The following is a 25,805-nucleotide window of genomic DNA, read 5'->3' on the forward strand; positions in this document are numbered from 1 at the left end:
CACCCGCATGGGAGACCAGGAAGAGGCACCTGGCTCCTGGCTTCGGATTGGCGTAGCTCCAGCCATGGCGGCCATTTGGGGGGTGAACCAACAGAAGGAAGACCTTTCTCTCTGTCTCTCTCTCTCTAACTCTGCCTGTCAAATAAATAAATAAGAATTACTATGAACAAGCTCAAGATATACAACATTACTAGAATGGCATTAACATATGATGGGTCACGTACTTCTAACATGGAAGTCAGGGCAGGCGTCCAGCGCAACAGTTAAGACACCACCTGAGACATCTGTATCTCATACCCAAATCCCTGGGTTCAAGCCCCAGCTCCTCGCTCATGTGCACACTGGAAGGCAGCAGCGGTGATAACTCAAATAGTTGGGTCCCTATCACCCATGTGGGAAACCAGGACTGAAATCCAGAATCCTGCCTTTGGCCTGGCCCAGCCTTGGCTCAAACCTGGCTGTTGTAGGCATTTGGGGAGTGAATCAGTGAGTGTAAGACCTATCTCTCTCTGCCTTTCAAATAAATAAGACCTTGAGAAACATAATAAAAATTTAAAAAGAAACAAAGGTATTTGTAGAACCAGGAGCAAATGAGTGCTGACAGAGAGTAGTTTTACAGGGCCATACTTTCTGACAACATAAAGAATTGTTTTCAAAATGAAGATTTAAAAAAAGCTTATTAATTGTTCTCAACAATTATATTGCTGGTGGTAATTAGTTATTCTGATACTTCTGTGAGTGTGATATAAAATGAAATAGGTAAACACAGGTTATTCTAATTCTACCTACTCCAATGTTCTTGAGAATCTGGGTACTTGGGGTGAAAGCAACAGGATACATTTATGATTTATGGCGGGTACATAAGAACTCTGTATTGAGAACTTGAAGTTATCAGTGTGCTCTCATGAGCTACTTTATCCTACATGAATAGATGATAAGCACAGACAGGACACGTGTATCCCCCATACCTGGATCCTCAGGTCCAGCTCAGGAAGAATGACAACCCAGAAGCCATGCATCTATCACACCCATATTCCAACTCTAACATAATTTTCTACTAACAATAAACCAGTCCTTCCTGGAAAAATGATTAATTCCAGGCCTGGGACACGTCCTGCATAATATGGAGGGAAACACCTTGATACAGCAGTAATAGAGGGCACTACTGAGCAGACCCGAGAGTCAGAACCCCCTGCAGGAATTGGAATTCTGTACTTATCGTCTATTCATCTAGGATAAAGTTCATGTTACAATAAGCTCACTGAAGCTATACACTTGTTTTGTGTTTTGTGTGATGATGTATACCTATGTTTTATTTAACAATAAAGAGATTTTTTTAAAGCAGCACGTACCCTCCACTCTGAAGGACATGTATCCAGCACCCCCTCCTGATCCCTCCCAGCCCCGAGCATGCTTCCTCTTCCTTTTGCTGCATTTCTCTAGGCCCCTGCCCCCACTCTCAACATCTACCCTGTGGGTCCCCATCTGTTAAAGCAGCAGAGACAACTCACTCCAAGGTTATAACCCAGCTCTCTCCTCTCACATGTCTCTAGAACCATTTCTTCAAGCCAAACAGCTTATTCTTACCAAACAGGCAACATGTCCAAGACTGAATCCATGGCCATCTCTGCAAAGTCAGCTGGCCCTCCCTGTCCTGCATGTCCTGTAGACTCCTGGCCATCCTCTCTGACTGGCTTTCTCTCCACATCAGCACCAATCCTGCATACAGCACAGCCTTTGGGCATCTATTCAAAGTGTGAATCTTAACAACTCACCATCACTTGCTGGCTTCAAGAGGCAAGAGCAAAATAACTGTTACCCGATAGGGGAGCACTCCATAGGTATATGTACATGTGCACACACACATGCATCGGTACACATGCACACACTTGCTCATACAGAGACCAACCCAGGAAACAGTCCCAGGAACTGATGACACCAACAAGCCACAATCACTCATTGCCCTTGGAGACTCTTCATCTTCCTACCATTGTATCAGCTATTCAAAAGAACGAAATCACAGCAGCTGTTAAATCAAATTTTATTAAATATGAATAACCCTATGAGTGTAAAGAACTAATCAGTTAATTCTGAAGCCAGTGTGAGTCCCAGCTTCTCCACTCTGATCCAGCTCTCTGCTAATGTGTCTGGGAAAGCAACAGAGGGGATCCAAGTGCTCAGGTCCCTGCACCTACATGGGAGATCAGATGAAGCACCTGGCTCCCGACTGGTCTAGCTCCAGCCATTCCAGCAGATAGAGGCTCACTCTTGCTTTCTTTCTTAAGATTTATTTATATGAAAGGCAGAGTTAGAGAGAGAGAGAGAATTAGAGAGTTGGAGAAGGAGAAAGGAAGGGAAAAAGAAATGCCTGTTCTAACAGGCTCAAGGTATTTTAAACCTGGGGCTCAAGACACATTCTGTGCCTTCCTATAATGATATAAATAACTCACCCATTTGGAGCCAAAAACTGATTTATTTCCTCCAGATTATCTCAAATGGATGCCTCATCCAACAAAGAGAGACCATGGACTGTAACCCATTGGTCTCTCTTTACAGCTGAGCCACCAGATGGTTTGGTGCTAACATTTAAGGACCAGCTTCAATTACTAACTCCTTTCAAATACCCACCAGCACATACGTCTTTGTTCCTTGTACTTTCTTGTGACCCACATTTGCTTGTTATACTGTTTTATGTAGTTTTAATTTTTATTTTTATTGATTTGAAAGTCAGACACACAACACACTGAGAGACAGAGAGCAAGAAACAGAGACAGACACAGAGACAGAGATCTTCTATCTGTTGATTAATTCCCCAGATGCCTGCAACAGTCAGGGCTGGGCAGGCCAAAGCCAGGAGCCAAGAACTCAATCCAGGTCTCCAATAGGCAACAGAGACCCAAGTACTTGAGCCATAACCTGCTGTCTTCCAGACAGTAGAAAGCAGGAATCAGTGGCAGGGCGAGAACTCCAACCCAGGAACTCCACTATGGGATCCACATGAACTGGTGACCTCACCAGCAAGCCTAATGCCTACCCCAGTAGGGACAATTTAAAGGGAAATCTTCTGATCCCATCAAGACAGCCACTTGCCAACACTGTTCACAGTGGGGTCCCTTTCACTGCCCCCTGCTCTGATTGCAACACAGTACCAGGCATACAACTGAGGTTCCCGGATTTCCAGCTTCCTGGGACAGTCCATGATCAACTTGTCTGTGTGAGTCAGTCCCATCAGACTACGCCCCCAACACGTGGTGTTACTGTAGGAAGACGGACAGCTTCTCAGGCCCTCTGCAGTTCTCCTGGGCCAACTCCAGAGCAGTGGTTCTCCACAGGGCCACTTTTGCCCCCCACCAAGAGACAGCTGACGATGTCTAGAGGCAGTTTTTGCTGTCACAATTTGGGCACTGTTATTGGCATGCAGTGAGTGGAGGCCATGGTTGAACCAAAACATCCTCCAATGCCAGGGCAGTTTCCACAGCCGCTAAGTACCTGCCCCCAGATGTCACCAGCACCCAGGGAGACACAGACCCAGAGGGAACAGAGCAAGGGAAGAGAAAATGCCCCAGGACAAAGACCCGGAAAAGAAGTGACAGAAACAGCACCATGATCATCACCGGATTCAGAGCCATCACAATGCCTTCGACCTTACACAGAATAGCTCGCTCTAAAATTAAGCAGTGCAGCCTTGGGGGCCGCGGCCATGCCAGAGGCATGTGGCGGGCAGGGCAGACACTCCGGAATGACCACATCACACACTGCTGGCGCTGGCTGCAGCATTCCTGCCTACTAATTTTAATCTCCTTCTCAAAGGTCATGAATATTTTCAGACCTCTTAGCACAGGCATATTATGGGCAGATGTATCCATGCTGCTTCCAGTTGGCCAAGCACCTCACTTGCCAGCACCCCAAGCTGAGTTACAGGCTTAACTCTGTCTGTGTCACTTCGCAAAGGACTTTTTTTAGCTCATTATCCTAATTGGCAAATGATATGTAAGTACCAGAAGGCTGCATGTCAGCAATTATATTTATAATGAAAGCTTCATCTCCAAGAGAAAACAGTAATTCATTAAAACCGCCCTTCCCATCTGCCACGGGAAAAGGATGTGTTCCACGATGACGTACGGATTGGTTGCCCCAGCATGAAACACAGGCACATCCGGACATAGGCAGGCGGGAGACGCGTGCCGCGTGTGTCTGCGCCACACGCCCTCACCGCGGCCCTGGGGAAGGACGGGTTTGGTGAGGAGACAGCAGCCTGGGACCAGGGCCTGGGGGGCAGGAAGCAGCCTGCCTTCTGCCCCTCCCCTGCTCGGGGAGGGCTCTGGGGGCAGACATTAGTTAACTTTGGCTACTTCAGGGAAACCCGAGAGGGTTTGGGAAGAAAGGGAAGATGACTCCACTCCACAGTCTGACATTTCATCTCGGCTCTCACTATAATCCCAAACTGCTGTCCTGATTATTCATATGGATATATTAGGACCTGCCATGTGCTGCACGTTGTGCTGGGAAGCCAGCAATAGGTGCCCTATACATAGCGCTCATTGCATGCCCAGTGATGGGCCACGAACCTGATGTTGATTCCCTCATTAATCCCCCAACATCGCTACCACCACCTCGTCTTACAGGGGAGAAACAGAGAGAAATAACTTGCTCAAGATTATGCAGCCCTCAGGGGTGAAGCCAAGATGTGCCCCAGGAAGACCAGTTCCAATGTCAACCCAGGAAACCAGCGCCATCATCGAGGCAGCAAGCAGAGCTCAGGTGCAGTGAGCACACCTCCTCCCAGGGGCTCAGAAGCACTGGACCTACCCCATCTCAACTACAGGGGACACAGAAGGCCACATGCTGTTGTTCTGGGGGTACGTGGCAGGGCATTTGAGCAGAGCTTGAAAATCTGAGTCGGAGTCAGCAGACAAGAGAAGGCACAGATGGAATCGTGGGACCCCATGACCCAGCTTGACAACCACCAGCAGAACACAAGGCTGGAGGGCAGGAGGTTGGTCATCATCATCTCCATGTCTGCCCAGCCACCCTGGGAGATGTGTACCAGTCATCCCTTCTGCAAAAGGGGCCTGGGGGACTCAAGGCCGCACAGCTGCCAAGGGGTAGAACCAAGGCTCAACTGGGCCCTTCCAGCTACAAAGCCCTGGCTTCCAAAAGCCTTGCTAAGGTCCAGTGCATGCCACTCCCTGCAGCTGGAGGCCTTCTGTTTGGGTTCCAATTCCCTCAACTTGTCCTTTCCCACAGTGTCCCCTGTAGAACCCTCCCAGCATTATGAAGAAGGTTCTGCAGACAAGGCTGCCCTGTCTTGTCCAAGGAGCCCCTGCCTGGACTCCAGGAGCCCTCAAGCAATGTTGAACACACGGAGAGGCTGGCACTTGTCTAGAAACAGGTCAACCCTTAGCAAAATGGCATTTACCCAGCCACAACCCTCTCTTGAAAGTGGAGACACTTTGTCCCCAGGAATCTGGGGTGCCCCTGCAGTCTCTCCAGGGAGTCACCATGACCCTGAGCACACTGCAGGTCGTACCCAGTTCCAGTAAAGCACCCCTCCTAGGAATGGCAGTACCATAGGAAACCTGGCCTTCCACTAATGGGAAGCTGCTCCACCAGTGACACCTTGGCTTGTAACCAGCATCCAGGTCTTCAGCTCCCTGCCTTCCCATTCCCGATTTCCCAGCCCATAGGCACACTTCCTGGTGAATATTCATGTACTATCAGGAGCAAGAGAAAAGCAAGCCGAGACAGTGTCACCACCTGTTTCCACAGGTAAACTCTTAATCCTTGCAAGTTGGTATCATCCATGAACTACACCCTGGTGATCCACGTGGTCCAGTAGCTATTTCCCTCCAAACCTAGCAACTGTTCTTTCCATGAATTCCCAATATGTGGTTACTCTAGGACTCAGAGGTTGACAGCTCAGTAATTGCCCACTGACCCCACGGAAGGCTCTGGGAAGTTCAGCATCTCTCCAGGTATGACAGAGCCACCCCTGTGTGTAGGGGAGACCTCTGCCCCACCTGTCACTCCAGGGGGGAGTTTTCCTGTCTGCTGCAAATGTGCTCATGTCAAAACCATTTCTTACTCACCCTCTCTACACACTAAGCCACGGAGGTCAGCGTTGATGTCACATTATTCAAAAAGCATTTACCCACAAAACAATCCAGGTCCACAAAGCACTCACGGTGCAGTGGAACAGTACAGCACAATGACCAGGGCAGGACCCCAGCATGGGGGCAGTCCCAGACTCCAGAACCATGGGAGCCTGGCCGTACAATGCAAACAGAGTCGTACTCTATTTTAGACTCAGTCCCTATCTTTGACCTCGAATACTCCAGCATTTAAAAAAAAAAAAAAAAAAAAAAAAAAAGCTCAGAGCACCTCCAGATTTCATTTAGCTGGGCACAGCCACCCTCCTCCAAGCCAGAATCACTGCAGAGAGAAGAGAAGAAAGGCAGGAGCAGCTGCCTGTCATGGCTGCGCAGCACACATGGTCTCCTCTGTGCTGCTCGGCCGTTCAGCTCCAGGCCTGCGGGAACAGAGCTGGGGCTAAGCCACCATGTCCCCAACTCCTGTGTCCAGTCTGGGGAGCATCTCTCTGCAAGTTGCACTGTAGTCTCTCCCTCCCAAGGTCAAAGCCACAAGGGAAAGGGCATGATAAGGAGATGGATGAAGCCTTCCCACGGGGGCAGCTCATGAGAGACATGGCCTCGCGCCTGTAGCCAGCCAGCTTCCCAGCAGGGCAGGGAAAAAGCACTGGCCACACTGCAGGAGCAGGCTACCAGCCCAGGGCTGAGCAACAGCATTATGGGTCCATAGCAGGGGACATTCACTGAAGAGGGAAAAGCCCAGCCTCACCTGCTCCCAGCCTTTTCCCAAGGGCATGCAACTTTCCCTGGGCAGCAGTGAGGGGCAAGTGCAGGGAAGCCCCTGCAGTCCTCCCTGTGAGCTAAGGGGAATGCCCTCTCCTCCTATAGCAAGAGAGGACACAGCATTCCCTAAGATGAACACACAGCCAAAAACATGAGACTCCGGGCCACATCCCCATAGGGGCTCCATACCAAGAGAGCAGTTTTTAAAATCAGTGCTCCAAGAAAGGATGGTAAGTGTGCAAGTCCATTTAGAAATAAGAAAGTGGGCCACGTAGGGCCATCAGAGGCTAAAAGCCATGTCACGGCTGTGTGAACTGGGAAAGGACCAAATTATAAGACTGTTAGTATTTATTACCATTAAGACATTCTGACACAGTATGCAGGAAAAATCTCATGCATGCATTCTCCAGAAGTCAGCGACACAGGCCTAGCGAGATGAACCTAGGGGTAACTAGTACCACTTGAGGATGAAAGAAAGGAGGTGAATTCTTCAATGCCTGCATCTGGAAGTATCAACCTCCACCTTGGTTTGGCTAAGTTTTGGGACCCCAAAGGCCTGTGTACTGGGGACTTGGTCCTGGAAGTCTTAGATAGTTAATGGGATCATAATGTTAATGAGTGATGGATGGAAGGTGGAGTCTTGATCGAACTGCAGCACCTAGGAGGCAGGTGCAGTGGGAGGTCTTACGGTCAGTAGACCGTGCCTTTGTAAGTTTCTCATGACAGGGTTGGCAGTGCAAGCCGAGTAGGGCCTCGCTGTTTCTGTCTGCTCCCTGGCTTGCCACGCAACCCTTCCCTGCACACATCCCACCAGCCACTGCCCCCACCAAATGCCAGACCATGGGGGCTGCTTGCCCTTGGACTGTGAACCTCCTAAATTATGAGCCACAATAAACCTTCTTCCTTCCCAAGTAGCTTCTCTATTACAGTGATGAAAACCTAATACAACCTCCTTGAAGGCAAGGAAGCAAAAAGCAGGACCCCTCTTTAAACAACAGGCAACTCGACCCACTAACCTCCTGGACCTTCTCATGGGCCCACGCTACAGCTCCAAGAACATATTTTGCCCATTTTCTGCTTATATCTAAGAAACAATGGGCCTGGAACGCAGGTTTGCGCTCCAGGTGTTTTGTTTTTCCCTGCTTAAGTTGGACCTTATGGTCTACTTCAATTTAAGAATCAGGGCACAGTCAGAAAAACATGATATGCTAAAGAATCAAGAAAGGATTGAGGGTTATAATTAGTATCTTATGAGAAAGTGTCCTTGGAGAACAGATACACCAAAAAGGCAGAAGATTCAAGGAAAACCCCAATGTAACCAAACTTTTAGAGAGATTTGAAACAATGGAGAACTTTTTATATAAACTTTTAAACAATCTTTCAAGAAATGATGTCCCCAATTCAGCTAGAGAAATGGGGCTCATGGTAGCGTCACAGTTGGCTCCTAGAAATCCCCAGACCCCTTCCTCCACCAAGGCCCCATGACCCTGCACCCCCACACAGAGCCTCTTTGGGAAACAGCAGGAGGTGCACACCACCACCAGAGAAGAATGATGGGTGTGTGGCGTTGGCAGCCCTGGGGACACGGCAGCAGGGGGCCCGAGCCCTGCCTGCCTGCCTGGGAGTGGGCAGTAGGAAGTCAGGCATCCAGGGGACACAGCACACGTTTCAAGCCCAGGTCCAGAACTCAGGGCAGGAGATGGAAACGCCAAGCACACAGCTGCTAGTTACTCTTGCGAGTGTGGAGCTGCTTCCTATTTATACGCCTGTTTGTTTCCTTTATACACTTCATGCCATGTAACACCCAGCAGGCATTTCGTCAACATCACCCGTGCTTTTCTAAGTCAGGAGGAAATCTCCCCCAGCAGTTATATAAGCGGTAGTCAGGTTTTCAGGCCCACGCACAAGAAACGGTCCAATCTTGACAGTAAGAGCAACAAAGCCCATGTGAATGAAATCCTGCAGGGCTACTGGATGCCAGGCTCTTGACCTTTGACCCTCACAGCTCATGACTCCTCTTGGCAGCTCCGGAGGGCTCCTATTTCTGGAGGAAGCACCACGCCCCAAGTCAATCTGCCAACAACAGTGTTGGCTCCAGAACAGAACCCTGCCGCCTCTGGCTCCTCCTCTGCCCACCATCTCCCCCAAGTAGGGCACCTGAAGGGGAGCCAAGACCCTCTGCTATAGCTGTGACCCCAAGATCCAAGCAGGTCACGTCCCAGCTTTCAGAGTTTAAGTAAGTCATTTGTTTAAAAATGTGGACATATCCAAGGCAGGTTAACAAAAAATGAGCACGGTGTTTTAAATATTTAATCTTCCATTCCAGGCACAGCCACATTTGGAGATGTTGTCAGACATCCTGCCCAAAGGGCCGGGTTGGTGGCCTCTTTCCTAGCTCATGAGTGGGGTGCCAGACTCACAACCCCACATTCCTCAATGCCTGTCCCTGGCCACCTGCAACAGCCCGGAGCACCTGTAAGTCCCAAAGAAAGCCAGGCTTTGAGTCCAACCCCAGAAAGGATCGAGCCTTGGAGGTCAGCTGCAGGCAGGGCTGCACCCAGAACCCTGAGGCCAAGCAGTCCCATACCTTGGCACCCTGCTACCGGCAGGGGGCGCAAAGCAGCAGCTCTGCCCTGGGGAAGCCTGGTGAGGGCTGCTGCTGGCATCCGGAGGCCATCTCAACAGATCAAGGCTGCCTACCATGACCCCTGTTCTCGGGATTCCACTACCTTCCAGCAGAGAAAACTCACAGCATTCCCTGGTGACTCACACTGGCCTGGGCAATCTCTTCCCAGGACAGCTCTGCAGAGTCCTTTTCCAAGTCCCTAATGGGCTGGTAATTGTTTTTATGGTTTCCAGATGAAGTGCAAAGTGCCCCAGGCACTCTCCATGGCTCCCAGGTGGCCTCTGAGCCAACCCCAGTCAAGGAGAGAAGTGCCTGGTCAACCGGACCTGGGCCACCTGCCCTCAGCCACCCCAGCACCCAAGCCCCAAGTGCAGGCTACCCCCAGCGAACAACTGATGGAGGAAAGTGATGTAGAGGAGGGGCTGACCCCTGACCTCCCACAAGAGCGCATCTGACTGCCAGATCCTGAGTCAGCTAATGGACTGCTGTGTGTGTGTAGTCAAAGTTTACCATTGCTACTGTATTTGTGGAAGGCTCAACAAACAGATTGTACTTTTAGGTGAATTTGAATAGCTTATCTATTTGAACATTTTGTAAATGTCAACTCATAAGAACATGTGAACTATTTTTACAGCACTTAGAGTAGAGCTTTTCAATATTAAAATTGTTAGCACACGTCACTGGCCCTTGCTGGTGCATCCTGCTGTTTTCATTCCTTTGCACACATTCGACTGTCTCATTTAACGCCTCGGTGTGCATGCAAGGAGCTCCCCCTCCACGCCCACCCTTCTAATCCATCTTTCTTTGCACAGGTGGGACAGGTGCACACAACCTGGGAGTGCACAGAAGGCAGGAAGGAAGCTGCCTTCATGGTCATAAAACCTACTTTGTTTCGCTTAGGATCAGATTTTTACAGCCCATGAGCTTATTACTCCACACTTGCCAAACCTGAAGCATTCTGAAAGGTATCAAAACAGAAGAGAACCACAAAAATGGCCCAAATGCCAGCTAGCCAGGCCAGAACGCTGGGGCCAGCACAGCCCTCAAACACTGCGTTGACCCACTTCATTTTGTAAGGATTCATTTTTAGTGCAAGTTCATTGACTGTTTTGAGTTTCCCCTCAGAGAAAGGTAGCAGCTCAAAGGCATTATGTGGTTTTCCTATCTAAGAGCTCTACCGTGTTGCCGCGGTTTAATACTGAGCACAACTCTGGATCTGGTAACAGATAAGGTAATGGGGTCCCTTCAAAACTGGAAAGAAGACATGCATTTCCTACAAGTCAGTTCTGTCTCTAGGGACAGATCAGACCAAGGTACCTTTCTTTGAGAACCCCTAGATAATCGCATTTCAATGTTGCTCTAGCAATTTGTAGACCAGTAAGACATGAACATTGTGATGATGACCATAGTGGTGATGGCAACAACCACCACTTCGCACAGGGCTTAGCCCATGTGGAGCCCTGTGCTTGGACCCGTGCACACACAACCTTCCCTGAATGCTTTTACCAGCATCAGGAGTGAGTGGGGAAGAAGCAGATTGACCTGCAGTGGGTAAGTAACTTGCTCACAGACACACCGAGGCCAGGCTAGGATCTGAACCCAAGTTTGTCGGACTTTAGTGCACAGGCAACCCTCTTCCGCCCATGCATTAATCCCACACATCAATACCCAATGTAAGCACCTCATTCTTAAAAATGGGATCCAGCACCAACAAAATATCTATTTAATCCTCATGACCATTCTGGAAGGAAATATTACCATTGTCTCTTGATAAGCAACCCAGGAAGTGAGGTCACTCAGCTGATGTCACACATATCTTCTCAGGGGCGGGGCTGACACTGGAGCCCCTGTCCTCTCATGAGCACGTAACTGTGCTGGCCAAAGGCTCAGCCAAATGTGGGCACACAGCAGGCTCCCAGGCAAGAACAGCAAGAGTCCCTGGAGGTTACAGAACAGAGTTTGAGCAGAGCACCTGCAGCCCAGATGACCTGGGCCTAAACCTCAGCCATGCTCTATACTCCCCACAGGACCTTGAAGCATTCCCCTGCTTCTCCACTCACTCCTCAGTGAAGTCTGCCATCAGCTTGTTATGTCTGAGGACAACAGCTTCCCACCATGCTCCCCAAAAATAGTGTAGCGGGCACTGCAAATGCAAAGGCCACCAAAGCTATGCCACAGATCAGCCTGCATCAAGTCTTCAGCCCCAACCACCTCCACCCTACCTCCAACCTCGGGACCAAGCTATAGCTCCCAGCTCCCCAGGGCCCCACCCCCACCATGATGGCTGACATGCACACAGCTCTGTCTGGCACACGCACAGGCCAGCAGGCCACAGACACCCACAGGGAGCCCAATTCAAGATTCATACCACATCCCTAGAGCCCACAGACCTCCTGGAAGTGCACTTTAAAATGACCTGCTCATCTTCACACCCAGTGGACTTTCACACTCCATTAACCGCCTTCTGTTCTTCCTGAGAAACTACTGAATAAATTCAATTCCAGAATAGGTGAACTAAAGAAACACTAATCAGTACCATGGCCCTCTTGGCTACTTTCTTCCATAAACAAATAACTTGGGTCCTCCTTCTGCAGGGCAGATACTGTGCCACTGGGGCCACAAAACAGTCCCCCCCTTCAATTGCTGAGAGCAACTCACAGAATCCACACCTCGTAGATCTCCGCTAAGGGCCAAGGCTCCCACCAAGACCAGGGAGGACCCAAAACCTCCAGCACAGGCTCTCCTGTTCTTTTGGGGCAGCTCCTTTCATTCTGTTAAGACATTTATTTCAAAGGTGGAGCTCAGAGCAGGAGGGAGGGAGAGGGTGGGAGGCAGAGGGACTCCATCTGGGTCACCCGCATGGGTGGCAGGAGCCCAAGGACTTGGGCCACCTTCCCCTGCTTTCCCAGGCGCACGAATGGGAAGCTGGACCGGAAGTGGAACAGCTGAAACTTGAAGTAGCACTCACGTGGGATGCCACTGTTGCAAGCAACAGCTTAACCTGCTGTGCCACACCACTGGCCCCTTGGCGCTCTAGAGCTCTAACCAGTCTAGAGCCTCAGCTTCCAAGGACTTTTCACCAGCTGGCCTGAGCTGTGAGGCCAAGTTAAGAGAACAGACACCTGGAAGAGCCATTCCAGCCCCAGCCCCGGCGGACGGCAGCCTGGTGCAGGATGCGGCGTCTTCACCGCGTCAACACAGCCAGCCCTTGAAGGGTGAAGTCCGCTTTCCTCCACGATCCATGCTCCCCTGAGGCCATGTGCGAGCCACGCTGGATCTCAACAGGCCCCATGCTCTGAGGCCAGGGAGACCACTCGCAGAGAGGACGTCTGCAAGGACCTTTTTATACTTTTTCTGGCAGCACGTCTCAGACTTCTCAAACCAGAAGGGCTGTCCCAGCCCCCCACCACCATAATCTCCTCTCCAGGGGAAGACAAAAGATGACACAAAAGGGCCTGACAAGACAGCAACAGCCTGACCCTGGCAGGGACCACCACTCCAGCGACCAAGAGACCCAAGCCTTAGTCCTGTGCCTGCCCTGCACCCTGCACTTGTGGGCTTCCTCCTCAGCCCCCGCCCACAACGCTGGGGTCATGAGGCCCTAGAGGACCAAACTGCAAACCCAAGGCCATCAGCCGGCATGCTACATCTTAAAGCAACCAGCACTTCCTCTCAAACTACTGATCTTTGTAGCATTTCGCACCTGCTGCAGTACCTGCAGAGATACTATCTGATGTTAAGAGCTATTCAATCAGTCACCACAGCAGGGCCTCCCGAAAGGCCTGGAAGTGGCCGGAATATGGGGTGGGGGCCCGGCTCTATCCCTTGGCTTTCCATGTCCTGGTGTCAGGGCCTCTTCCTGCCCAGCACCCAGTTACTGGGGTTTTAGGGAAATCATATGACATCTGGGTGCAATCAGTGATGGAATTTGTCTTTTTCCAGTTAGGCTGGCCAAATAATGAACAAAACCTTTTAAATCAGTGTAATATAGGCACTTGGGATAACAGCACTGGCAACAAACTCTCCAATGTCTTTTTTTTTTTCCTGTTTAAATTTGAGAGCTGGCATCATGCAATAGTGGGTAAGGCTGCCACCTGTGATGCTGACATCCCATATGGGCACCAGTTTAATTCCTGGCTGCTCTACTTCTGATCCAGTCCCTGTGGATGTCCCTGGGAAAGCAGCAGAAGATAGCCCAAGTGCTTGGGCCTCTGAACCCACATGAGACCTGAAAGAAGCTCCTGGCTTCAGATCAGCCCAGTTCTGGCCACCGCAGCCAACTGGGGAGTGAATCAGTGGATGTTAGATCTCTCCCTCTCTCCCTCCCTCCCTAATTCTGCCTTTCAAATAAACGAATCTTTAAAAACAATTAAATCTGGAACCGGTTGCATGTTTTGTTCTACTAATGCTTCCTAAACAACTTCACTTTCCAAGTTAAAATACTTCCCATTAGGTATTTCTAACATTTTAGAAATGGGTAAAACGCAGACAGTCCCCAAATCCCATTTGCTTGGAGTCTCTCAGAAGTTGTGAAAAATTCACTGATGCCCAACTAATCCTGAAAGAGCCACCACTAAAGAGACATGGCAGGCCATGCATCCTCCTCTTCAACTCCCACACCTCTGCACATCAAAATTTCTAGTAATGAAGGACAGGCTTTGTGGCACAGCAGGCTAAATCCCACACCTCAGATCAGAGTGCCTGGAATCAGGTTCAGTCTCAGCTCTTGATCAGCTTCCCGCTCGTGTGTGCCCTGCGCGGCAGCAGGTAATGCCTCAAGTGGCTGGGTCCCCGTCACCCACACGGGAGACCCAGATGGAGTTCCTGGCTCTTCATTTCAGCCTGTCCCAGCCCTAGCTGCTGCGGGCATTTGGGAGGTGAACCAGAAGATGAGAGATCTCTTTCTCCCACTCTCTTACTCTGCCTTTCAAATAAACAGAATTTAAATAAAACAAAAAACTTTAAAAATAAAAGCCTGAAAAAAAGAAATGTCACTGCATTTTTAAATTTTCTATTAACAAGACAAAGCACTTGGTTTCCCAAGATACTCTTGGATTGCTCAATGACAAAAATGAAGCTGTCTTCACAGAGATGGCCTTGGGTGCTGGGGCTTGCACGATACCCTACAAGCAAGTCAGAACTGCCAGGGGAAAGCATCCATGTAGACATTCTCGAAATCATGCAGAAGCACAATGGTTTCCTGACTAGGAGATGCTTTCTGGCGTAACTAAAGCTTTTGCTGGATGGTAACTTTGCAGCCTAAGCGCCAGCACCTGGTTTAGACTCGTCTCTCCCAGTAGGACAACACTCTCCATCATCAATTTTCATTTGGCCAGAATTTCCCATTTCTTGCTAAGTGACCAGGATGGAAACGATTATTGGCACAAGGCAAGCACACCAATAATGGCTCTCAGGCAGTGCTCTAGGCCTCCAACCTCTCAAGACCTTAGTGATACAAGGTAACAGTGCAAGTAAAATTCTGGTGGTAAGGGAGGAAGGAGGACAAACACAAACACTGCCCTAAAGGCCTTGGTATATTCCTTTTTCTTTCCTGTGTTCAATCCAACCTGCCCCATCCCTGTTTCCGGTCTTTATTCTCAAAGCTGACCTACACACCCCGAGGCATCTAGAAAGCTCTCACAAGCCCTCACTAATGGGCATTGTTGCCTCGCTTGGATTAATCCTCTGCTGGATTCACCTGCAGGATTTACCTGCATATATGGACAGAGTAGGGCCAAGCTTTAAAATCATTCTTTAATTGCTCTTCCCATTTTTGGTGAGAAATCATTCCTGACTCATGTATCATAAGGTTATAGCATGCATAGAAAGATCTGGGATGAAAGGCAAAGTAGGCTAAGCCTCCACTTGCAGCGCCAGCATCCCATATGGGTGCCCACTCATGTCCAGCTGCTCTTCTTCTGATCCAGCTCTCTGCCATGGCCTGGGAAAGCAGTGGAGGATGGCCCATGTGCTTAGGCCCCTGCACCAGCATGGGAGACCTGGAAGAAGCTCTTGGCTCCTAGCTTTGGATCGCCTCAGCTCTAGCCATTGAGGCCATTTGAGGGAGTGAACCAGCAGACAGAAAACCTTTCTTTCCCTCTAACTCTGCTTCTCAAGTAAATAAATAAATCTTTAAATATATATATATAAAAGTAGGCTGGCGCAGCAGCTCAATAGGCTAATCCTCCGCCTGTGGCGCCAGTACTCCGGGTTCTAGTCTCCGTTGCTCCTCTTCCAATCTAGCTCTCTGCTGTGGCCCGGGAAGGCAGTGGAGGATGGCCCAAGTGCTTGAGCCCTGCACCCGCATGGGAGACCAGGAGGAAGCACCTGGCTCCTGGCTTCGGATCAGCACTGCGTTCGGCCATAGCGGCCATTTGGGGGGTGAACCAATGGAAGAAAGACCTTTCTCTCTGTCTCTAACTCTGCCTGTCAAAAAAAATTTATATATATATATATAAAAGTTGTCTTGGAACAGGCATTTAAGCCTAGCCATGAAGATACCAGTTAAGATGGCTGTGTTCGATAGCAGAGTCCCTGGGTTCAATTCCTGGCTCCAGCTCAGTGGACCCTGGGAAACAATGGTGACAGTTCAAGTGAGTGAGTTCCTGCCACCCATGTGGGACACCTGGACTGAGTTCTAAGTTGCCAGCCTTGGCCTGACCTAGTCCCGGCCATTATGGGCATCTGGAGAGTGAGCCAGCAGATGGGGGGGGGGGGGTTTGCTCTGTGTGTCTCTGCCTCTTAAACAATTTCAAAATAATAACACCTTGACTTTATCCCTGTAACCTGAAGTTCTGAGCCAGGATACTCACTTGATGCATGATCAGGGACTCTGGTCATCTTGCCAGCTTCTGTCTACCTCAACCCCAACTCTACAGGCAAACTTCATCATGGCGTCTGGAAATGCCTCAAAACAGCCCTGTGTGATGCTCTTCTCACAGCCATGGGCACAAATGACACTTTGGGATCTACAGCTGCACTGACCCTTTGGTTTGAGTCGATGTTGGGTACCTACAAGCCAAGACCCTCTGAGTCTTCTGAGTCCCATAGAAGACATTGGCAGGGCTTATAGAAGGATCAGGCTCAGAAAAGCAAAGTGCAGAGGGTTTCAGTGAAGCAGAACACCTCCAAGTCAGCCAGTGGAAAAAACTTGAGGATCCTAATAACCTCAAACATCAGAAAAGAAAATCCATCCTGCAGCTTCTTCTCTCTTGGTGACGAGTCTTAGTCATCAGAGCCAGTCAGCCCTCGGAACATTGTGTGTTTGGAAATAGGATCACTTGCAGGGATCAAAAAATTTTCTCTAACCTCATAAAAAAATGCAGACATCTCACAACTATAAGATGTTTAACTTCCTATCCATAAATTCATGCCTAAAATATAACCCAAAATACAATGCTTGTATTTCTTTGAGGAGGTTAGAAGGCCAGACATGCATTGTTTGCTACAATCAGTTACATCAACTCCACCTGCTAAAAATCCAGCAAGAAATGTACAACAGAGAGAAGCATAAAGGGACAAAAGCCCAAAATCTCACTTCAACCTCCTATTCAACTCTGCAGAGCCTGAACGACCCGCAACAGACCCGCCTCGCTGTTCGCAGTGACCAAAGCAGAGGCTCCGTGGAGGCCTTCATTTCCCGTGAGCTTGCTGGGTTGCTAACCATGAATGTTCCACTCCACTCTCCTCCTCAGGAGTCGCAGGGTTCCAAAGTTAACACTGGAGAATTCCAAGGACGTGTCTCCTCCAATTCATCAACACGCAGTCCTAGATTCTAAACATTCCTATATTTAATGAAAACAGGAATGAAGGAGAAGAGAACGGACGGCGAAGAAAACACTATTTTGTAGGAATTTATGAGATAGCATTTTAGGCCCATGAGACTCAAGGGGATCCTGGGTCCTTCCTTTCCAACGCTGGGTGGGGAAGGTGGTCGTGAGGAGAGCTGCATGTGCTACCAGACCTAGAGAGCAGCCACGGTGGCCTGATGCTTGTAGGAGTTCAACCATTTCTTACATGGCTGACAGGGGAAAACAAAACGTGAAAATTTGTCATGTTTTCCTTTGTCATTCCAACTCGAGGCTGTTCCAGATTTTGTTTTTTCCATCCCAAAGAAGTCCTGTCTATTTGGAAAGAGAGAGAAAGTATGTCACAATGTTTACTTCATAAATATGATGCATATTTTCCATTTTCTATACATAACCAAAGGATAATATTCAGTGCTATTATAATAAATCTATTCCAGATCTTACCAACAGTAGGAAATGGATTGAGAAAGAAGGTTCTTGATACAACAGAAAAACTTTTCCTCCTTGGGTGCTAATGTTAATTTATACAAACCCTCTCATCAACTCAACTGTCTGAGGCAATTAACGGTAAAAACTGATTAAAGCAGAAAATCCAGGACAGACAGTTGGCCTCGCAGCTAAGCCACCTTTGAAGAGGTCCACACCCTGCATTCCTGCTGCCTGCTAATGTGGACCCTGGGAGGCAGTGGTGACGGCTCAAGTAGTTGCTTTACTGCCACCCACATAGGAGACCTGAATTGAGCCTGGCCCAGCCGTGGCTGTCAACACTATTTGAGTAGTGAACCAGCAGACAGAAACACTCCCTTTATTTTTCTTTCTCACTCTTGCTCTCGAGTTTTTAAGAAGCAGAAAATCCTTTAAAAATAATACATACCTGGACATTTTATTTTAACTTACTCCTATAGTTACCAGATATGAGGGTTTGCCTGTGGTAAGGCACAAATGCTTCTTGGAGTGAGGGTCTACTAACTGCAGTCCCGCATTGGCCTTTTTTTTTTTAAAGATTTATTTATTTACTTGAAAGGCAGAGTTAGAGGTAGAGGCAGAGAGAGGGAGAGAGAAAGGTCTTTCATTGCTGGCTCACTCCCCAGATGACCACAATGGCTGGGGCTGGACTGAAATGAAGCCAGGAGCCAGGAGCTTCTTCCAGGTCTCCCACGCAAATGCAGGGGCACAGGCACTTGGGCTATCTTCCACTGTTTTCCCAGGCGACAGCAGAGAGCTTGACCAGAAGTGGAACAGCCAGGACTCAAATCGGTGCCCATATGGGATGCCAGCACTGCAGGCAGCGGCTTTACCCGCTATGCCACAGCACCAGCCCAAGGGCATTTTCTTCTGAACCACTCTGGTAACATGGTTGGGGGCTTTCAATCTCAATGTCAATTTCTTTGCAGCCAATCAAGAACTGAAGACACTTGTGAAAAATGGAATCCCTATAAATTTTTACAATGCCCTCCTCTTTTTATAGTTGTTATAACCCACTTAGACAGATGTTGAAAGTAACTCATTTTGAGTCTGTTTCAAAATAATCAATGAATTCTCAAAGCAGCAGTGACTCTTACATTTAATCAATTTATAAAATATTCAGATAGCATTTCATTAAGTTACATCATTCCAATAACAATTAACACAAGGGGGTTGGGAGCAAACACACTGACTGAGCCAGCACCCAGCAGAAGGAAGGTATGTCCAGGGGAGAGTGGGCTTGGCTGACTGCTGCTGCTCAGTGTGGACCAAGAGCTGTGTTTTCCATCTGGTACATGGAGCAGACTGGGACACAGACGGTACTGCTGCAGGTCAACAACAGGGCAGACTCACCACACTCCTGGACTTCCAGAATCTTAAGCACATACTGAAAAAGTGAATATTCCTAAAAGGAGTTAGCTCATTTGAATTTTGATCTAACCCCCTTTTCTGGAGGTCTTCTTTCCACTGCCTTCCTAGTCCAAGGAAATACCACTTCACACTCACGTCCCAAATCCCTAGTGGTTATCAGCTGTACTTCTATTTTTAACTTGAACAGTACTCAGCACATGCTACATGCCTGGATTTGCTCTAGATCTGGGGTGAGGGGGGCGGGGAAGTTTATCCAAAGTCACGGGACACAGGCGTTTTCTTTAGGTAGACACGATTTCTAAACATGAAATAGCTGGAAAGCCAAGAAGCACATAATAAAAAAGCCACTAACTCAATGTAATCAAGCACCCCTGGGCATTTCCCAGTGCTACCAGCGGCTCAGAGGCAGAATGGTAATGTTGGCTCCAGGGCTCACAGATCTGGCTTTGTTTCCAACAATCTCACAAAGTCTCCCAACACCTGACCTTTCCGCCTGAGGTCTACGAGTCACCTACTCAATCACTTTCTGGCTACAAAGAGACGAGACAAATTTGCGCTCAAGATACTTACAACCTCACAACACTTCACACCAATTACACAGACCCCACTCCACGTCCAGCCACTCCCCTCCCCACCAGTCACAGAAAGGGAAGCAGGGAGGAGGGGAAGGGACAAGAAATTCCACCGAGGGACACCACGCTCCAGGTGCAGGCAGCCTGGGGCCCAGCAGAATGACGCAGGCTCCCCTAACTGGAAGGCTGAACGAAGACCACAACATACATTAAATCAAAGCAAAATCGCCCAGATAGGGGAATGCATGAACTACAATTTCACTTTTTTTCTGATATTACAGTCTTGGCTCAACTTGGTCCCATGCCAGGACACCAGGCCACAGTGTAAGAGACCATCCGCATGCAAGGGGTCTACTTAGCATAAATCCCTGGTTTCACTGTCACTGAGCCCATGTATGTATGTGGGAAACCAGGGATCCAGGAAACCCAACGGCTGCAGCAATGACCCCAGCGGTATCCTGGATGGATGGCAGGCTGACTATTCTGAACCACGAATCCATTCACACCATTTTTCTCTTTCCACCTGTGTCCCCATTCTGCACTGACGAAAGACTTCCCTTCCATCACCTGTACCCTCCGCCCCCACTTGCCCACAGGTCAGCTTCATGGAGCCACCACAAGGCCTGTGCTAGAATTTCACACAGGTAAATATCCACCGCCATCTCCCCCATCACTGCCAACGACAGCCTCATCAACAAGGTTCTCAAGCTCCAGGCACCAATCACACAGCACAGGAAGTAAGCATGAAATGGAGCTTCAAGAATTATTGCCAGAAATTGCTTCACTACAACTCGAGCCCAAGGGGACAGCATAACGGTGACCAGCTTAGTTTAGAGCAGCGGCACTTCTCATCCCGTGTGTGACTGATGACAGTGGATGGCCAGTGTCCCCTTCTGCAGATGTCACTCACCGATGCAGGCATGGACCCTCACGGACAGCTGTGTCCTTAGGATGATGCTGTGCTTCTTGCCCCGCCTAACAGAGACAAGAGACAAAACATGGGCATCAGGCGAGGCATGCTGTCAATCAACACAAAGTTCCGACACGTCCACCTGCACGAGGCCCCAAATAAACAGGGACCTCAACTGAAGAAAAATCTACCTTAACAGACCAGCGTCATGGCCAATGGTGAAGCCAAAGCACTCATAACATCTGCATCCCATAGCAGAGTGCCAGTTCGAGTGCCAGTTCGAGTCCCAGTTGCTCTGCTTCCAATCCAGCTTCCTGCTAATGCAAATGTGAGGCCATGGTTATTTTTCACTTTTTGGACACAGGAAAGGGAACACACTATGGGGTAACGAGAAGGGCCGCTGCATTGTGTATCCATTCAGGACTGTTAGGGGAAGGCAGACGTCTGCAAGTGATGCCAATGGGCTCCTGATTATCAGCGATGCCCATTTCCACCCCTCAGGCTCCTCTCTGGCTCCCCTCTCACTCAATTTCTCAGGAGGGAGAGAAAGGAGGGGCCTCTCCCCAGTTCCGCTCCTAGGAGGCCTGCTAGCTTCACACAGAGCAGTAGGCCTAAGAGGCTGAACAGGACCAAGCACCTGGTGGCGACGAGGTCTTTGAAGGACAGAGAAAGGCGGGTCCAGCCCCACTGCTCCCCACCTGGGCTGGTTTCTAACAGAATCGCGCTTTGCCTTCCTTCCTTGTGATCGGGATGAAGGAGGGGGACACGGATCTCACCAAGGCACGCCGTTAGTACTCCTACCTATGGATTCTCAGTAACGACAGCCTCCACGACACTTTCCATTCCTCAGATCAGGTAACAGGAAGTATGATTTTAAAAAATCGCTTTTAGATTTGTGGGGAGCAACTCGGACTAGACTAAGTTACTGGAATTAAGACTTATTCTATGCATCTGCTTTCCCACAATATGGCGCTGAGAAGGGAGTAACAGCTTCTACGCAGCTGCCTCTTGCCAACTTGAGTGATGACCTGCAGGAGCTGATCCTGCTCCTGATTGGAGGAGAGCAGCGTACTCGGCGTGTGGGCAGCCGAGTTGGGATTGGCGGAGGAGGACTATAAAGGAGGAGAGAGACGGCATGCACCAGGAACATCTATCTGAAGGAACACCTGTGCAGCCCCCGAGAGAGCCGGCCGGCGGTGTGCCGCTCCCCTGCGGAAGTGGGGAAAGTGGCCAGGGGGAACCGCCCTTCCACGGAGGTGGAAGGGACGGCAGCCAACCCGGGAAGAACCAGCAGCAAACCCGGGGAGGGCCGAGCAGACGAAAGAACAGCGCAGGGTCCTGTGTCATTCCTCCACGAAGAGGGGGAGCGACATAATGGTGCCGTGACTCGGATAGGAAGCCTAGGCTGGGTTTAGTGTCGTTCCTCCACGAAGAGGGGGAGCGACAAGATTCTTTTAAAGGTAAAGAGGAAAGCAGTTACTTTGTCTTGGAGAAGGATGCAAGGGCTTCCAGCCAGGCAGAGGCTTCCAGGTTGAGAGCCTGCACCGAATCCCTCCCAGGTGCAGAGGCTCTGCATTGTATTCCATTTCTTTGTCTCACATTTTAATGGGCCTGTTGCTCTCAAGATGTTTACAACAACTACATTAACACCTGACCCATCTGCAGAAGATCCCAGAGTCGTATAAATATAGATTTCTGTGATTTTTCTTCTACTTAAAGAAATGCAATTTTTTGTTGTTGTGTCTCACAAAAACTCTCAAAAATCCTGACGTCGGGGCCAGCACGGCATAGTAGGCTAATCCTCCACCTGTGGTGCTGGCATCCCATATGGGCACTGGTTCATGTCTCAGCTGCTCTACTTCCAATCCAGCTCTCTGCTATGGCCTGGAAAAGCAGAAGATGGCCCAAGTGCCTAGGCCCCTGAACCCATGTGGGAGACCCAGAAGAAGCTTCTGGCTCCAGGTCGGCCCAGCTCCAGCTCCAGCTATTGTGGCCATTTGGGGGTAAACCAATGAATGGAAGACCTTTCTCTTTGTCTCTCACTCTCTTCGTCACTGGCTCTACCTCTCAAATAAGCAAATAAATAAAATCTTTAAAAAAATCCTGACATTGCACTCCTTCAACTCATGTAAGCATTCCAGGAAGACAATGTCAATGAAGCATCCTGGTTTGAATTATTCAACAGCCTCTGGCTTGAACTGCCAGGGAACAGGTACTAGGTAGGGAGAGCAGGAGCCGTCATCCAGGGCTGGGCAGGGACCAAGCTGGGAGCAGAAAGCCAGGGAACTCCTAACAGGAACCAGGCCCTAACTACTAGAACAGTAAATCCTAATCCTCCAATCCAGAGGATTCTCTGTAATCCCCATCAGCGGCAGTTACACATCAACAGTAAAAGTCAAGTGAGCACCAGACAAAGCACATGCGCCATAGGCTACCAGACGGTGGAATCAATGAGATGGTGAGAATATATTTCTGACTGCTGCAAGTTTCAAAGATTTTCTGGATGCATCTAGGGATAGACACTGCTTGTATCTCAACAACCGCAAAGTTGCCTTGTGAGTGAGTTCTTGTTTCCCAGAGAACCCCCGAGACCCACAGCAGGTGCACAGGGAGGTTTCTCTAGGTTTCCCAGTCTCTAAATGGAAACTAGGCCAGACACCATGGTAGTTCCCCATTCTGGAAGGGTCACACTTTCTGAGTGTGTGTGCTGAGAATCTGCCAATCATCTCAGTTAAGCTAAACCCCAATGGAATAGAACACAGAAAAAAAAGGTTTTGAGAGTCATTTATCAATCTTCCCATTTGTAATTCCCTCCTTCCCCACCTGCCCCTGTGCAGGAAACCCTACAGCTGAAGAAACTCATGTGGAACTGGGAGAGACCGAGTTAGAAGGGGCCTCATATCCGAGGGCTTCAGGCAAAAAAGGGGGCTGGCCAAGGCCTCATGAGGGCTAACAGAGTCCAAGGCTTGTTTTAAAGGGAAGTGGTATAAACTCAATAAATCCCAACAAAAAAAGAACACCACATATAAAATGCTAAGATACACAAATCTTAGAAAATCTTGGTAAGTCAAATTATGTAATATGTGAAAATAACACAATAGGACCAAATAATGTTTATCCTAAGGGGCTAACACTGTGACACAGTGGGTTAGTCTGCCAAAGTGGGATGAAGACATCCAACATCAGAGCACTGGTTCCAGTCTCAGCTGCCCTGCTTCCCATCTGGCTTCCTGCTACTGTGCCTGGGAAAGCAGCAGAAGACCAAGTACTTAGGTTACTGCCACACACATGGGAGATTCATATGCAGTTCCTGCCTCCTGGCTTTGGCCTGGCCCAGCTCCAGCCATTGCACCCATTTAAGGAATGAACCAGTGGATGGAAGGTCCCTCTGTCTCTCCTTCTCTCTGTGTCACTCTGCATTTCAAATAATTACAATTAAATCTTTTTTAAAAAGTAGTTTATCCTGAGAATTCAAGAAGAGTTTCAAGAAGCCCAATATCTTTCTCCCCTTCTCCCTCATATGACATACACATGTGGAATTCTTGTTGCATTCTTAAGAGATATATTCAGAAAAAAGCCATTATAAGGTCCCTTTAAATTTGATAGCTTCTCTGTCATGTTATTTTCTAATTGATTAATGCTGATATATTGGACAAAGTTTTATTTAAAAAAAAAAAGATTGATTTGAAAGGCAAAGTTACAGAGAGACAGAGAAAAAGAGACAGCGAGACATTCCATCTGCTGGTTCACTCCCTAAATGACTGCAATTGCCAGGACTGCACCAGGCTCAAGCCAGGAGCCACGAACCTCATCCAGGTCTCCTATGTGGGCAACAGGGGTCCAAGCACTTGGACCATCTTCCACTGCTTTCCCAGACCATTAGCAGGCAGCTAGACTGAAAATGGAGCAGATGAGACTCGAATTGGTACTTGTATGGGATGCCAGCATCATACATGGCAGCTTAATCCACCATGCTGTAACACTGGCTTCAAAAGTTTGATTTTTATGCATTTTACAAATTGCCATCTCATTGCCATAATTGAATCAGAAAGTCTTTCTGGTCATTCTGTTGGCTTGGAGAAAATTATCATGTTATCTCTTTTGAAATCATCATTTTATTCTTGCCCTTCTAGCAACTATGCTCTTTTTTTCCTGTCTCAAGGACAAAAATTCAAGAGGAAAGTGGAAAACTCTTAAATATACTTTCCTTCCCACAATGGAATACCATGTCAGCTTGGGTTCAGAAAATAATCCTAATAGTCATTAATGTTTATGGAATGCTTATCATGTGCCAGATGAGGTTCTAAGTAATTTACAGAATTAGTCTGCACAACATTTCTATGCTATTAATAACATCATTGCCATTTTCAAGATAGGAAATCGGAGGCAAGAGAGGTTAAGCAACATGGCCAAAAATCACACAGCTACAAAATGCCAGGGCTCAGGCTCATCCCAGGGAGTCTGACCCCAGAGCCTATACCTCTATCACATACAGCTGCCTGCCAGGTACATGTTCCTTCAACCACCCATTTACTGACACCTCCTCTGGGCTGGGCTCTGCAAGGCACACAAAGCACGTGCTGCCCTACAGCAGTGACACAGAAATCCTGCCAGTGTCTCCAGCCTGCCTCCTGCCTGCAGAGTCCAGACTCCCCAGCGTATGCAAGCCAGTGTACTAAAAAGCGCCGCTCTCCAGGGTTGGTGCTGTGGCAAAGCAGCCAAGCTGCCGCTGGGGATGCCTGCATCCTGTAACAGGGTGCCCAGGTCCGAGTCCTACCTCACCTCCCAAAGCACTCTTGGGAGGCAGTAGATGGTGGCTCAAGTACTTGGGTCTCTGCTACCCACATGGGAGACCTGAACTGAGTTCCCAGCCCTGGGTGTTGAGGATCTTCCAGGAAGTGAACCAGCCAATGGAAGAGCTCTCTTGGTATCTCTTTAGATAATCAATGACAGATAGCCTATTGATTCTGTTTCTCTGGATAACCCTAACTATTACAAACTCTGGTATCTATCTTCTTGGAATCAATGAGAGGCTGTCAATGTGAATTTGCATGGAGCACTTTCTTGAGCCCTTTCTCCTGGAACTAGCATTCTAGATTTTACAAGCGAGTGAAATGGGAATGCACCAAGTACTAGAATCCAGAAAGCACCGGAAAGCAGTGCAGATGGACCTGAAACTCC

The 25,805-nt window shown here is 48.8% G+C and overlaps 1 protein-coding gene across 8 annotated transcripts in view; it reads right to left on the minus strand.

Moving 5' to 3' along the window:
- Window positions 1-25,805, minus strand: part of FHOD3 (formin homology 2 domain containing 3) — a 485,089-nt gene that overhangs the window by 390,514 nt on the left and 68,770 nt on the right. For all 8 annotated transcript variants that reach the window (XM_070050270.1, XM_017344116.3, XM_017344114.3 and 5 more), the window contains exon 3: window positions 20,625-20,689. In XM_070050270.1, the coding sequence (XP_069906371.1) occupies window positions 20,625-20,689 (65 nt within the window). The remainder of the gene's footprint in view (window positions 1-20,624; window positions 20,690-25,805) is intronic.

This window comes from Oryctolagus cuniculus, chromosome 10, assembly GCF_964237555.1.
Source record: "Oryctolagus cuniculus chromosome 10, mOryCun1.1, whole genome shotgun sequence".
Classification (NCBI taxonomy): domain Eukaryota; kingdom Metazoa; phylum Chordata; class Mammalia; order Lagomorpha; family Leporidae; genus Oryctolagus; species Oryctolagus cuniculus.